The sequence below is a fragment of the Cydia strobilella genome, chromosome 20, assembly GCF_947568885.1.
Source record: "Cydia strobilella chromosome 20, ilCydStro3.1, whole genome shotgun sequence".
Taxonomy (NCBI): domain Eukaryota; kingdom Metazoa; phylum Arthropoda; class Insecta; order Lepidoptera; family Tortricidae; genus Cydia; species Cydia strobilella.
In genome coordinates, this window is record NC_086060.1 from 8,534,947 (window position 1) to 8,548,499 (window position 13,553).

The following is a 13,553-nucleotide window of genomic DNA, read 5'->3' on the forward strand; positions in this document are numbered from 1 at the left end:
CGACTAGAAGCCTGCGCCAACCGCGAGCTCCACGCCGAGCTGCAGCCCTACGTGTGGGAGCTGTGCGCCGTGCTGGCGTTGCTGGACGGACTAGTGCGGTGGTTAGGTATGTTGTAACTCGTTCAGACAAGCGAGTAGCCGCCTCGCGTGGTGGACGGCCCGCGCCAGACGCCTCCTGCGGCGACTAGAAGCCTGCGCCAACCGCGAGCTCCACGCCGAGCTGCAGCCCTACGTGTGGGAGCTGTGCGCCGTGCTGGCGTTGCTGGACGGACTAGTGCGGTGGTTAGGTAAGCCCTTTACAATATACACACTTATTGAACAAAAGAGTACCCATTAGGGACCCTATTAAAACAAATTAAGTTATTATTAATTTGAAACTATTTTAATTTGTGTTATTTCAAGTAGAAACACTATTTTAAAAATTATAAACCGAAAAATACAAATAAATGTTATATACGAAGAAAAAGTGACCAAGGCCTCGACTACTTAGGGCTGGAATGGCACGGTTGGCCGAGGGGCTTAGGCACCTGCCCCGATAGCAAAGGACGCCGGTTTGATTCCAGTCCTGGGCACTGGAGGCCTCGGTCACCTTTTCTTCGTATATGACATTTATTTCGGTTTACCCGCTGAGAATTTGTGGAATTAACCCCATAAGGCCCAATGTGCATTACAATGTACACTCTGTTTCAATCTAATTTGAACCTTACACTAACTGAATTAAGTAGCATTTCTTTTGTTTCAATGTTTTCTAAAACAAACGAATGTCACCCTAATCTTCTATACAACAAGGTTCAAATTAAAAATAGGGAAACTTTGTATGGTGGGCCTTACGAGGTTAAGGTAAAATGTTGTTATTGTCCAATCCAACCTACCTTTTCAATTGAGTTGCTTCGATTTGATACATCACGAGCGCGGAATTTTAACCGAAGGGCATGGTTTTTCGGCGGTTCCGTGGGAATCTGCCGGTTCCTACTTCCTACAGCAGTACAGGTGACGCAGTGTTGTCGCCAAAATAATTGTTAGTGTCTAAAAATATAATTATTGTATATATGTCAGTCTGTAAGGTATGTATGGCCTTAGTTGCCTGATAACAAACGTTTTTATTTAGCTCTGCAGCCGCACTACATCTCTGAACTATTTACTCAAAACTAGTAAAATGATCTAGAAATTTTGTTTCAGAACTCGGCAAATTCCCGCAGAATATTGCCACGAATACACAAGGCAGCTATACATGTAAGTAATCCCTTTTTACATGTTTGTATAAATTTATTCATAATTTGTTTCATTTTAAATTTTGATCTCTGTTTTTAAGATGTATATTATCTTGATTACCTTTGTCGAGATACAAAAATATTCACAATGCATTACGGTGTTTTCTATATGGTAGTATTTACTTAGTTTCGAAAAGGCAACTTTTTTAGCCTATGTGTAGCCCACTGCTGGGCAAAGGCCTCCCCTCTCCCTTTCCAATCCTCCCTGTGCTGAGCAAGATCCCGCCAATCCCGCTGGAACGCATCCAAATCGTCCCGCCATCTCTTTCTCGGTCTGCCTCTGCCACGACTACACTGGGGATGCCAGCTAGTGGCTATTTTGGCACATCTGTCATAATGCATCCGCAAGCAGACATGTCCAGCCCAGTCCCACTTTAGCCTGGCGGTCTTCACCCCGGCTAAAACCGAGAATTTGTTTGTATATTTTGTGCAGGGTTCTCAAAAGGTTGGCGGGAAGCGTTCGAGAGCGGAGCCCAGGAACCTTGGGTGTTCCGCGGCGGACTTACAGCCGATTTACGGCGGCTTCTCCCAGTCGAGTGCAGCGGCGACCAACTGCGCCCGCAGGCCGTGCCTCGCGAGCCGCCGCTCACGGTGCGGCCCTACACCGCCGCCGATGAGAACGCTGTGAGTCTTAACTACACGGACCCTTACGTGTTCCTCCCCGGCGGACTTATGACAGACTTGAAAGCGCCGTGGGTCTTATCTTTATCTTACACGATTATGACACCAACGGGAACACCGCCTTAGCGCTTTCTTGGTTTTCTTCAATATCGATAGGATAGGAGGCTTTAGGCGACAATTTGCGCAGAAACGTTTGACGAAAGTGACTACCTAGAAAAGAAACGATCGAGCAAACTGTACTTTCCATGGTTGTAAGACGGCATCTTGAGTACTTTAACACATTCATTGCCAACGTTTTCCTAGCGCTACGCTCGTTGCCGATCCCCAGCATTTTTCCGCTTTGTAGCCCACAATACAAGCCTTATTGAGCTTACTGTGGGACTTAGTAAATTTGTTTAATATTGTCCCACATATATTATTTATTTATACATTGTTTCAGGTGTGCGAGATATGCCATAAAACGTGCAGAGACGGCTCGGACTGCAGCGACCTTTTCCCGAGCGATCTGCAAACTTTACCGGCCGATAGGTAAGTTGCTGACACTTTTACTATTTGGGGCATTTTCTATGAAAAGGGACCTTATTGTCGATGGCGCTTACGCCGCACAGTTCCGCGCGGCATTGTATTTATATCGGAGCAATCGTTAATAATGGCGTAAGCGCCATCGACCCTTCCCCTTCCCCCCCCCTCCCCCCCCCCCTTTTATAGAAAATACCACATTTTGACTATTTAGGTATTTTAGAAATTTAAACACAACTTAGCGGTTTCACCCATGCACGTATTTTACGAGTGACTAAAAATACGTGGGTGAAACTGCTAAGTTAGGTAAGTTAATATGTCTCACGATAGTTTAAATTTGAATTAAACACAATTTGACCGAATCATTACTCGTAACATTATGACATGTTTATTGTTTTCAGGCTAGTGCAACCATTCCTGACATTAGCGCCTTCTCTGTGCATGGTGATAGAGGAGGACGAAATGTTCATGAGGGAAGGAGAGGAAAACGTTAACGGTTAGTATCATTTTTAACACAATAAACTGACTATATTTGTAAACTATAACCAGTTTAACACGCCTTTTTTTAGGGTACATTGCAACTAATAGTTTTCTAAAAATAATCATTTAGTTAGACAGACCAGATCAATAGTAATATCTCTTTCACACACCAGAAACTGATATATCGTTTTTTTTTTTCAGATTAGAAATTTTATAACCTCTAAAGTAGTGATAACTTTTTTCCTCCAAAATTAAATGTAACTATGCACTGAATTATAGTGTCGTTTACATATCATTGTACCGCAATATTAGATATCATAGGCACTCTAGCATTTCGGAAGAAAAATTTAATTACATACCACTACTTTTCAGGTTAAAAAAATTCTAATCTATAAACCGGCCAAGCTCCGTACCATTACGCAAAAAACGGCAAAAAAAACACGTTTGTTGTATGGGAGTCCTACTTAAATATTTATTTTATTCTGTTTTTAGTATTTGTTGTTATAGCGGCAACAGAAATACATCATCTGAAAATTTAAACTGTCTAGCTATCACGGATCATGAGATACAGCCTGGTGACAGAAGAACAGACAGACAGACAGACGGACGGACAGAGTCTTAGTAATAGGGTCCCGTTTTTACCCTTTGGGTACGGAACCCTAAAAAAACGGGGTATAGTCTCTCCCTTTATTTCAAAAGTTTGCCGACCTTCTAGCTTAATGCAAGGAGACAGGACTACCATTGGCAAGTTAAAAGCAAAGAATTTAAAACGGAACTTTATCGTAGAATTTTTGCTCGTATGTCTTTTTGCTTGTTTCCTTGTCATTTTTTAGTCTAAAACAAGTCGGTCAGTTTGGGTTCTCGCTCTTACCTATAGAATAGCTCACAGTTGTAATATTTTCAGGGGTAAAACTAGGAATAGTTGGTTATGCGTGCGCAGCGCTAAACAGCAAAGAGTTCTACAAGAAACAAGAAGTGGCCTGGATACCGGAGATGTGCAAGAAATACCCCGAGCAGCTAACTGAGAGGGAAGACCTGAGTCAGGCGGCTAAGGTAAGAGACATACTAGATTTTTTTAATGGGGCATCGGGCTACCGTATCCCGCGCTTCCACGCCAAATTAGTCTTACCTGGATGCCTAGTCAAGATGCCAAAAAAAAATTTCTAAAGCGCACTAGTAAAGCCACAAATGTAAAAAAATGTTCATCATAGGTACATTGTAATGCAATCGGAGCTAAATAAAAGGAAATAGAAAAGGCGGCCAATTTTAAAATCACAATCAGGTTGGGGATGTGCGTGAACTGTAGTGGGCTGCACAGGACTAAAGGGGGAATAAACCTAAACCTTAGTGTCAATGTCAAGTTTAGGCCACAAGGCGGCAAAGCCTTCAAAGCGTATGGTCTGGTGGAGAGAGCTTGGTGATCTAATTTGGAACGATTTCCCCAGGACTGCATCCACCACTTCCACCAGTTCAGTACTCTAGAGCGAGCGCCGGCGGGCGTGCTGCGCGCGCACCCGGCGCTGCTGACGTGCTGCGTGCGCGCCGACTGCCGCGACCCGCTCGCGCCGGCGCGGCTGCTCACGTGTCTCCTGGCCGCGCTGCGGGCTCACGGTACTACTCCCACTAGTTCAGTACTCTAGAGCGAGCGCCGGCGGGCGTGCTGCACGCGCACCCGGCGCTGCTGACGTGCTGCGTGCGCGCCGACTGCCGCGACCCGCTCGCGCCGGCGCGGCTGCTCACGTGTCTCCTGGCCGCGCTGCGGGCTCACGGTACTACTCCCACTAGTTCAGTACTCTAGAGCGAGCGCCGGCGGGCGTGCTGCGCGCGCACCCGGCGCTGCTGACGTGCTGCGTGCGCGCCGACTGCCGCGACCCGCTCGCGCCGGCGCGGCTGCTCACGTGTCTCCTGGCCGCGCTGCGGGCTCACGGTACTACTCCCACTAGTTCAGTACTCTAGAGCGAGCGCCGGCGGGCGTGCTGCACGCGCACCCGGCGCTGCTGACGTGCTGCGTGCGCGCCGACTGCCGCGACCCGCTCGCGCCGGCGCGGCTGCTCACGTGTCTCCTGGCCGCGCTGCGGGCTCACGGTACTACTCCCACTAGTTCAGTACTCTAGAGCGAGCGCCGGCGGGCGTGCTGCGCGCGCACCCGGCGCTGCTGACGTGCTGCGTGCGCGCCGACTGCCGCGACCCGCTCGCGCCGGCGCGGCTGCTCACGTGTCTCCTGGCCGCGCTGCGGGCTCACGGTACTACTCCCACTAGTTCAGTACTCTAGAGCGAGCGCCGGCGGGCGTGCTGCTGACGTGCTGCGTGCGCGCCGACTGCCGCGACCCGCTCGCGCCGGCGCGGCTGCTCACGTGTCTCCTGGCCGCGCTGCGGGCTCACGGTACTACTCCCACTAGTTCAGTACTCTAGAGCGAGCGCCGGCGGGCGTGCTGCACGCGCACCCGGCGCTGCTGACGTGCTGCGTGCGCGCCGACTGCCGCGACCCGCTCGCGCCGGCGCGGCTGCTCACGTGTCTCCTGGCCGCGCTGCGGGCTCACGGTACTACTCCCACTAGTTCAGTACTCTAGAGCGAGCGCCGGCGGGCGTGCTGCGCGCGCACCCGGCGCTGCTGACGTGCTGCGTGCGCGCCGACTGCCGCGACCCGCTCGCGCCGGCGCGGCTGCTCACGTGTCTCCTGGCCGCGCTGCGGGCTCACGGTACTACTCCCACTAGTTCAGTACTCTAGAGCGAGCGCCGGCGGGCGTGCTGCACGCGCACCCGGCGCTGCTGACGTGCTGCGTGCGCGCCGACTGCCGCGACCCGCTCGCGCCGGCGCGGCTGCTCACGTGTCTCCTGGCCGCGCTGCGGGCTCACGGTACTACTCCCACTAGTTCAGTACTCTAGAGCGAGCGCCGGCGGGCGTGCTGCACGCGCACCCGGCGCTGCTGACGTGCTGCGTGCGCGCCGACTGCCGCGACCCGCTCGCGCCGGCGCGGCTGCTCACGTGTCTCCTGGCCGCGCTGCGGGCTCACGGTACTACTCCCACTAGTTCAGTACTCTAGAGCGAGCGCCGGCGGGCGTGCTGCACGCGCACCCGGCGCTGCTGACGTGCTGCGTGCGCGCCGACTGCCGCGACCCGCTCGCGCCGGCGCGGCTGCTCACGTGTCTCCTGGCCGCGCTGCGGGCTCACGGTACTACTCCCACTAGTTCAGTACTCTAGAGCGAGCGCCGGCGGGCGTGCTGCGCGCGCACCCGGCGCTGCTGACGTGCTGCGTGCGCGCCGACTGCCGCGACCCGCTCGCGCCGGCGCGGCTGCTCACGTGTCTCCTGGCCGCGCTGCGGGCTCACGGTACTACTCCCACTAGTTCAGTACTCTAGAGCGAGCGCCGGCGGGCGTGCTGCACGCGCACCCGGCGCTGCTGACGTGCTGCGTGCGCGCCGACTGCCGCGACCCGCTCGCGCCGGCGCGGCTGCTCACGTGTCTCCTGGCCGCGCTGCGGGCTCACGGTACTACTCCCACTAGTTCAGTACTCTAGAGCGAGCGCCGGCGGGCGTGCTGCACGCGCACCCGGCGCTGCTGACGTGCTGCGTGCGCGCCGACTGCCGCGACCCGCTCGCGCCGGCGCGGCTGCTCACGTGTCTCCTGGCCGCGCTGCGGGCTCACGGTACTACTCCCACTAGTTCAGTACTCTAGAGCGAGCGCCGGCGGGCGTGCTGCGCGCGCACCCGGCGCTGCTGACGTGCTGCGTGCGCGCCGACTGCCGCGACCCGCTCGCGCCGGCGCGGCTGCTCACGTGTCTCCTGGCCGCGCTGCGGGCTCACGGTACTACTCCCACTAGTTCAGTACTCTAGAGCGAGCGCCGGCGGGCGTGCTGCGCGCGCACCCGGCGCTGCTGACGTGCTGCGTGCGCGCCGACTGCCGCGACCCGCTCGCGCCGGCGCGGCTGCTCACGTGTCTCCTGGCCGCGCTGCGGGCTCACGGTACTACTCCCACTAGTTCAGTACTCTAGAGCGAGCGCCGGCGGGCGTGCTGCGCGCGCACCCGGCGCTGCTGACGTGCTGCGTGCGCGCCGACTGCCGCGACCCGCTCGCGCCGGCGCGGCTGCTCACGTGTCTCCTGGCCGCGCTGCGGGCTCACGGTACTACTCCCACTAGTTCAGTACTCTAGAGCGAGCGCCGGCGGGCGTGCTGCGCGCGCACCCGGCGCTGCTGACGTGCTGCGTGCGCGCCGACTGCCGCGACCCGCTCGCGCCGGCGCGGCTGCTCACGTGTCTCCTGGCCGCGCTGCGGGCTCACGGTACTACTCCCACTAGTTCAGTACTCTAGAGCGAGCGCCGGCGGGCGTGCTGCGCGCGCACCCGGCGCTGCTGACGTGCTGCGTGCGCGCCGACTGCCGCGACCCGCTCGCGCCGGCGCGGCTGCTCACGTGTCTCCTGGCCGCGCTGCGGGCTCACGGTACTACTCCCACTAGTTCAGTACTCTAGAGCGAGCGCCGGCGGGCGTGCTGCGCGCGCACCCGGCGCTGCTGACGTGCTGCGTGCGCGCCGACTGCCGCGACCCGCTCGCGCCGGCGCGGCTGCTCACGTGTCTCCTGGCCGCGCTGCGGGCTCACGGTACTACTCCCACTAGTTCAGTACTCTAGAGCGAGCGCCGGCGGGCGTGCTGCGCGCGCACCCGGCGCTGCTGACGTGCTGCGTGCGCGCCGACTGCCGCGACCCGCTCGCGCCGGCGCGGCTGCTCACGTGTCTCCTGGCCGCGCTGCGGGCTCACGGTACTACTCCCACTAGTTCAGTACTCTAGAGCGAGCGCCGGCGGGCGTGCTGCGCGCGCACCCGGCGCTGCTGACGTGCTGCGTGCGCGCCGACTGCCGCGACCCGCTCGCGCCGGCGCGGCTGCTCACGTGTCTCCTGGCCGCGCTGCGGGCTCACGGTACTACTCCCACTAGTTCAGTACTCTAGAGCGAGCGCCGGCGGGCGTGCTGCGCGCGCACCCGGCGCTGCTGACGTGCTGCGTGCGCGCCGACTGCCGCGACCCGCTCGCGCCGGCGCGGCTGCTCACGTGTCTCCTGGCCGCGCTGCGGGCTCACGGTACTACTCCCACTAGTTCAGTACTCTAGAGCGAGCGCCGGCGGGCGTGCTGCGCGCGCACCCGGCGCTGCTGACGTGCTGCGTGCGCGCCGACTGCCGCGACCCGCTCGCGCCGGCGCGGCTGCTCACGTGTCTCCTGGCCGCGCTGCGGGCTCACGGTACTACTCCCACTAGTTCAGTACTCTAGAGCGAGCGCCGGCGGGCGTGCTGCGCGCGCACCCGGCGCTGCTGACGTGCTGCGTGCGCGCCGACTGCCGCGACCCGCTCGCGCCGGCGCGGCTGCTCACGTGTCTCCTGGCCGCGCTGCGGGCTCACGGTACTACTCCCACTAGTTCAGTACTCTAGAGCGAGCGCCGGCGGGCGTGCTGCACGCGCACCCGGCGCTGCTGACGTGCTGCGTGCGCGCCGACTGCCGCGACCCGCTCGCGCCGGCGCGGCTGCTCACGTGTCTCCTGGCCGCGCTGCGGGCTCACGGTACTACTCCCACTAGTTCAGTACTCTAGAGCGAGCGCCGGCGGGCGTGCTGCGCGCGCACCCGGCGCTGCTGACGTGCTGCGTGCGCGCCGACTGCCGCGACCCGCTCGCGCCGGCGCGGCTGCTCACGTGTCTCCTGGCCGCGCTGCGGGCTCACGGTACTACTCCCACTAGTTCAGTACTCTAGAGCGAGCGCCGGCGGGCGTGCTGCGCGCGCACCCGGCGCTGCTGACGTGCTGCGTGCGCGCCGACTGCCGCGACCCGCTCGCGCCGGCGCGGCTGCTCACGTGTCTCCTGGCCGCGCTGCGGGCTCACGGTACTACTCCCACTAGTTCAGTACTCTAGAGCGAGCGCCGGCGGGCGTGCTGCGCGCGCACCCGGCGCTGCTGACGTGCTGCGTGCGCGCCGACTGCCGCGACCCGCTCGCGCCGGCGCGGCTGCTCACGTGTCTCCTGGCCGCGCTGCGGGCTCACGGTACTACTCCCACTAGTTCAGTACTCTAGAGCGAGCGCCGGCGGGCGTGCTGCGCGCGCACCCGGCGCTGCTGACGTGCTGCGTGCGCGCCGACTGCCGCGACCCGCTCGCGCCGGCGCGGCTGCTCACGTGTCTCCTGGCCGCGCTGCGGGCTCACGGTACTACTCCCACTAGTTCAGTACTCTAGAGCGAGCGCCGGCGGGCGTGCTGCACGCGCACCCGGCGCTGCTGACGTGCTGCGTGCGCGCCGACTGCCGCGACCCGCTCGCGCCGGCGCGGCTGCTCACGTGTCTCCTGGCCGCGCTGCGGGCTCACGGTACTACTCCCACTAGTTCAGTACTCTAGAGCGAGCGCCGGCGGGCGTGCTGCGCGCGCACCCGGCGCTGCTGACGTGCTGCGTGCGCGCCGACTGCCGCGACCCGCTCGCGCCGGCGCGGCTGCTCACGTGTCTCCTGGCCGCGCTGCGGGCTCACGGTACTACTCCCACTAGTTCAGTACTCTAGAGCGAGCGCCGGCGGGCGTGCTGCGCGCGCACCCGGCGCTGCTGACGTGCTGCGTGCGCGCCGACTGCCGCGACCCGCTCGCGCCGGCGCGGCTGCTCACGTGTCTCCTGGCCGCGCTGCGGGCTCACGGTACTACTCCCACTAGTTCAGTACTCTAGAGCGAGCGCCGGCGGGCGTGCTGCGCGCGCACCCGGCGCTGCTGACGTGCTGCGTGCGCGCCGACTGCCGCGACCCGCTCGCGCCGGCGCGGCTGCTCACGTGTCTCCTGGCCGCGCTGCGGGCTCACGGTACTACTCCCACTAGTTCAGTACTCTAGAGCGAGCGCCGGCGGGCGTGCTGCGCGCGCACCCGGCGCTGCTGACGTGCTGCGTGCGCGCCGACTGCCGCGACCCGCTCGCGCCGGCGCGGCTGCTCACGTGTCTCCTGGCCGCGCTGCGGGCTCACGGTACTACTCCCACTAGTTCAGTACTCTAGAGCGAGCGCCGGCGGGCGTGCTGCGCGCGCACCCGGCGCTGCTGACGTGCTGCGTGCGCGCCGACTGCCGCGACCCGCTCGCGCCGGCGCGGCTGCTCACGTGTCTCCTGGCCGCGCTGCGGGCTCATGGTGAATCAAATGTTACAGTCTACTGGTCGCATTAAGAGCTCGTGGTAACACTGCATCCACTCCCACCAGAGCTGCTGCACCCGGCGATTCCGCAACCCGCAGCGAGCGCCTGCTCACTTGTTTACTATCCGCATCAAACGTGCATGGTAACATTATTAGAGTAAGATGAGACTACCAATTAGGACTAAATCATTCAAAGTGATACGTACATCACTGAAATATACCTTATCTTTAAAAAAGACTGTTGAATTGTTTATGTTCACAAAAAAAAAATCATATACAAACATTTCTTGATCAAGTTTTACCATTGTGACCACCACAATTGTCGTAAGCAATTGTAATCTAGTGTCTGCATTGTTATTGTCAACTAGATTTTAAAGCAACCAATGCAAAAAGTTTAGTGTAGAACCTAAACTGTATTTTTTTTTGTGAAAACTAGAATTAATGAAATTATTTACATCGAATAAATAAACCTGATATTATTTCAGGTGTGAACGGCGTGCACGTGTGCATTAACGCGACCGACCACTACCTCCTCCAGTTCTACAGCAAGCTCGGGTTCGCGGAGGCGGCCCGCTCGGGTTCCCGCGTGTTCCTCGCGCGCTCCTTCTAGCGCCGAGTGACCCGTGTCAGGCACAGGTAACACAACAACAAAATCGGTCCTTGGTCACTGCCCTGAGGGACTCTGATAGAAGCTAATAGAAAAAGTGTCGCCCGAGATACGCCTTGCGGTACACCGATACGGGCTATAAACGTTCCGGAAATATGGCGACTCTCCTGTTGACATAATTACAATCTCTCTCTCTCTTTATTGCACACCTCACACAGTTTACAAAACACAGGGTACATTTTACAACGGCTTTCATCATACAGCTTTTATTAAAAAGTTTAGGCGCCTCTAAGGATCCAATGAGAAAATTAAACATTTATGGTGTTCACAGAAAAGACGCACAAGCTTAACTCACCCAAAAATGTTTTAACCCAGGTATGTGCTGCGGCCCTGAGGTTACATATGCAGGTCCATACGTGCTGCGGTTCTACAGAACGGCGGCGACAATAGCGGTGGCGTTAGTGTATAAATCATGAACAATAGCGGCCCGAGATCTCTGCCTTGCGGTACACCGAAAGCCTTATATTGTAATCCTTGATAAATACATCCTTTTACATCAACCATTATAGTTTATTTTATGTTAATCAACTACTTATTCAACTATTAAAATGCAAGTATGCTTACAATATTCACCAGATATGTTCATAAATAAGGTGAGACAGTATCAAAGGCTTTCGTCAGGTCAAAAAGATTCAAGTCAGCAGATATAAAAGTAGGTAATGTAAATAAGTAGAATAAGTTTCTGTTTGAAAAACTTATCATTGTTGTTATTTTTACTTACTTTTTTCCATAATTTTCAGCTGACAGGGAGATTGGCCGATAGTTGTATGGACTCTTTATAAACATTTTAAATTAAATTGAAACAAAATTTAAGAGAAATTTTAAATGATTGTTTAATTAGATTAGATGATACTAACTATCAAATTACCTCATTGTTTCAGTATCATCCACCGATTTGCGAAAATGTGAGCTGTCGGTATGTCTTCTAAATAGTTTATCGTGTCTACCTATAGTATCTGTATGTATGTATGTTACTATCCATGTGATCTTATAAACGGTTTTTTTAAGTCCCCGCCGCCAATAAGCCGCTTCCATACAATCGAAGTTACTCTCTTATATTAAAACGGCATGGTTAAATTACATGAAACTTGGCATGAACATTTACGTACATAACTATATATGTTATGTCTGGTATTTGTTTTCATTGTTAAAAATTGTTACTTACTTACTGCTTATGCTAGCCTTTCTCCGCAGACGTTTTGTCTGGTTGCCCTTGCCATAGGCCTCTCCCATATTCTTCCACGCGTCCCCGTCCAGAGCTTGTCTTCTCTACAAGGCTCCAGTCACCTACCTAAACTCGTCTTCCCATCTCATTTTTTGTCCACCATCATTCCTTTTCCCGCCTCTTCGGTACCATGTTGTGATGTCTTTTGACCATTTTCCTATTTTGTCTCGGACCGTGTGGCCGGTCCATTAATTGGTACACAAAAAAACTAAAGTTTTGTGTGTAAAACTTCTACTGGCTCTAATTTATTTGTAGACCTGAATTTCAAAATGAGAGCGTAATATCTATTGTATGGCGGCGCCTAGATTGGTGTGATTTAAGTATTATCATCCTTTCTTTAATCGATAGATCATTATCATAGGTTTAATGAAACAAATTGTAAATTCTAATGGCGTTATTCATAAACGCGTTTCCGGCCTGAATTAGCTATGATTCATTTTGACTTATGTATTTGCAAGGAAGGTATGAAACATAATTTAACTAAATACAAATACAAATTATCTGCTTTGCCCGAAGGTTGACTGGTAGAGAATGCCTCATAGCATTAAGTCCGCCTTTTGTACGATTGTATTTTCTTTTGTGCAATAAAGATTAAATAAATAAATAAATAAATAAGGCCCGTAAAGGTTTATGAATAAGGGGTAACACTATATACCTCTATCGCTATCAAATTTAAGAGTCAATACTACAATCTAATGTCCATATCAAACTTGCTATTTTATACAAAATAATGATTAAATTATTTTCTTGTATCTAAACTTTACTTTAAAATGGTTAGTAAGCACAATTATTTTTATTTCGTTAACGTTTAACCCCTTCACGATCATACCTAGATGTTATGAAACACTCATTTTTGGCACGATAACTTCTAGGTATACATATTATACATGTTTCAATTATGTATCTTAAACTGTGGTTCTAGTGAAAAGGGTTATAACACTTGTACCCTTTTTCACCGGATCTGCGCGAGACTTGTACCCCTTTTCACTATAGCTACACCCACAGTTATCGACTTTATCGTATCTAGATAATACCAAGACATACCCAATTTGTCTAGTTTTGTACTAAAATGACAATTGGATTGGGCAGATTGAGTAATAAAATTGTCTAATTGAACTGTTATTTTAGTGTCTGGGATATAAAAACAGAGCTTACTTAAGAAAAAATCACTTGCGGACGATATCAATGTCCGTTAGGTATATTTTAGCTTGATTAAGGCAGACCCCACACTAACGTCTTTTGAGCGTCGGCATCTATATCGCTATGGAAAATGGTGTCGCTGCGCAATTAGCTCCATGCATGAATTTATTTTTATTTTTGGATTCATAATTTATATCGTTGGAACACCGGAAATGATAAAAATACTTTTGTAAACCTTAACATTATTTTATTAAAAAATATTTAAAATGTTGAAAATTTTTGAGCGGTTGAAACGCTCATAATTTTTGGCGCGAATTCGACAGAGCGTGATGACGTCACACGTTGGGCGGCCCAACTGACGTTTGCTACTAATGACACTAATCTGTCGAACGCGTGACGTCACGTGGCGTTTCGAGCGTTTCGCTCACTAGCTTTTCGCGGGCAAATTTTTGTACTTTTTATTTATAATTTTAAGTAATTAAATGGTAATTTAAAAACGGAAAT

The 13,553-nt window shown here is 54.3% G+C and overlaps 1 protein-coding gene across 1 annotated transcript in view; it reads left to right on the top strand.

Moving 5' to 3' along the window:
* Window positions 1–12,390, top strand: part of LOC134750665 (protein O-GlcNAcase) — a 36,975-nt gene extending 24,585 nt beyond the window's left edge. Inside the window, exons 16-23 of the mRNA XM_063685890.1 lie at window positions 1,180–1,233; window positions 1,705–1,895; window positions 2,332–2,420; window positions 2,813–2,907; window positions 3,796–3,944; window positions 4,337–4,502; window positions 10,503–10,653; window positions 11,566–12,390. Coding sequence (XP_063541960.1) covers window positions 1,180–1,233; window positions 1,705–1,895; window positions 2,332–2,420; window positions 2,813–2,907; window positions 3,796–3,944; window positions 4,337–4,502; window positions 10,503–10,627 — 869 coding nt within the window. The 3' untranslated portion in view covers window positions 10,628–10,653; window positions 11,566–12,390. The remainder of the gene's footprint in view (window positions 1–1,179; window positions 1,234–1,704; window positions 1,896–2,331; window positions 2,421–2,812; window positions 2,908–3,795; window positions 3,945–4,336; window positions 4,503–10,502; window positions 10,654–11,565) is intronic.
* Window positions 12,391–13,553: the final 1,163 nt, after the last annotated feature.